The 2,057-nt window shown below is 42.6% G+C and overlaps 1 protein-coding gene across 1 annotated transcript in view; it reads left to right on the forward strand.

Moving 5' to 3' along the window:
• LOC101849207 (transmembrane emp24 domain-containing protein 3) overlaps positions 1-2,057 on the forward strand; it is a gene marked incomplete at both ends in the record, with an annotated part of 11,280 nt that overhangs the window by 8,086 nt on the left and 1,137 nt on the right. Inside the window, 1 exon segment of the mRNA XM_005097892.2 lies at positions 94-285. Coding sequence (XP_005097949.1) covers positions 94-285 — 192 coding nt within the window.

Genomic DNA, 2,057 nt, shown 5'->3' on the forward strand with positions numbered 1-2,057 from the left:
AGTGTGTCCTGTACTGTACTGTGTGTGTTTACCAGTGTGTCCTGTACTGTGTGTGTCTAACAGTGTGTACTGTACCATGTGTGTGTCCCGCAGGTGCTGTACAAGGACATAAAGAAACAGTATGACAGCTTCCACTGGACGGCCGATCACAAGGGCATCCACTCTTTCTGTTTCTCCAACGAGTTCTCCACCTTCACACACAAGATTGTCTACTTTGACCTTGAGGTCGGTGACGAGAGGCCCGCTGTCGAGGAAATGTCCGACCATCAGACGGCCATGACACTGGTATGTACATAGATAGATAGATCGTCATATGACCTTGACATTGGTACGTACATAGATTGATAGACCATCAGACAGTCATGACACTAGTACGTACATAGATAGACCATCATATGACCTTGACACTAGTACATACATATATAGACCATCATATGACCTTGACACTGGTACGTACGTATAGATATATCATCAGACGACCTTGACACTGGTACGTACATAGATAAATCATCAGACGACCTTGACTCTGGTACGTACATACAGACTTCAATAGAAGTTAAGGACCACCTTGACAGACAGCCCTGGTTTTTAAAAAATCCAGAGAAAAAACCCAGCAAAAAATGTTTCAAAATTTGTTGCTGTGGAAGTGTTGCTGGGTTACCAACGCGTACTGCAAAGTTTCCTAAAGGGACAAAACCACCACGTGCAGCACAGAATTTCTCGGAGAATTTTAGCCAAAGTTGCTGTTTCTTATCGACTTGGATATTCCTCAGTTTAAATTTCTGGTGCACGTCATAAACGGACGTACGGTCTCGAACTGTGCTCACTTTGGTGGCAATATAAGCCACCATTTGCGCAAAATCCAATATCATATCAATATGCCACCGAGACGAAAGGTGAGAGACTTTGATCGTGCCAGAGCTATGGCATGGCTGCAGGATGGCGTTGGAGCCCGAGAAGTTGCCAGAAGACTTGCAGTGTCACACTCTGTCATTGTCCGCCTGAGGCAGCGCCATCAAGCCACTGGATCAGTCCAAGAACGCCCACGTGAAGGTCGACCCAAGAAGACCACTCACAGTGTTTGCAAGTGGTCCTTAACTTCTGTTGAAGTCTGTAGATAGATAGATTGGTAAATAGATAGATAGATAGATCCTGAGAGGGATTTGACACTGGTAGATAGATAGATAGACAGATATGTAGATAGATAGATAAATAGATCCTGAGTCCTGAGAGGGATTTGACACTGGTAGATAGAATGATAGATATATAGATAAATAGATCCTGAGAGGGATTTGACACTGGTAGATAGATAGACAGATAAATAGATAAATAGATCCTGAGGGGGATTTGACACTGGTATATTACACACAGGCTTAGATTGATTGACAGATAGAAATGTGTCTATCCAGATTGTGTATTCAACTGTGTGTTAAGATTGTGTGTCGAAGATTGTGTATTCAACAGTGTGTTAAGATTGTGTGTCGAAGAATGTGTATTCAACAGTGTGTTAAGATTGTGTGTCGAAGAATGTGTATTCAACTATGTGTCTGTGTGTTAAGATTGTGTGTCTAACAGTGTGTCTGTGTGTTAAGATTGTATGTCTGTGTGTTAAGATTGTGTGTCTAACAGTGTGTCTATGTGTGTGTGTCTATTGTGTGTGTCTAACAGTGTGTCCTGTATTGTGTGTGTCTAACAGTGTGTCCTGTATTGTGTGTGTGTACAGAACATGTGTGTGTCTATGTGTGTGTGTGTCTATTTGTGTGTGTCTGTCTAACAGTGTGTCTATGTGTGTGTGTGTGTCCAGAACTTGTGTGTCTAAAAGTGTTTTTATTTGCGTGTGAGTGTGTCTAACCGTGTGTCAATTTGTGTGGGTGTGTCTAACCGTGGGTCTATTTGTGTGAGTGTGTCTAACCGTGTGTCTATTTGTGTGTGTGTGTCAAACCGTGTGTCTTTGTGTGTGTGTGTCTAACCGTGTGTCTATTTGTGTGTGTGTGTCTAACCGTGTGTCTATTTGTGTGTGTGTGTCTAACCGTGTGTCTATTTGTGTGTGTGTGTCT

The sequence above is a fragment of the Aplysia californica genome, unplaced genomic scaffold (genome assembly GCF_000002075.1).
Source record: "Aplysia californica isolate F4 #8 unplaced genomic scaffold, AplCal3.0 scaffold00166, whole genome shotgun sequence".
NCBI lineage: Eukaryota > Metazoa > Mollusca > Gastropoda > Aplysiida > Aplysiidae > Aplysia > Aplysia californica.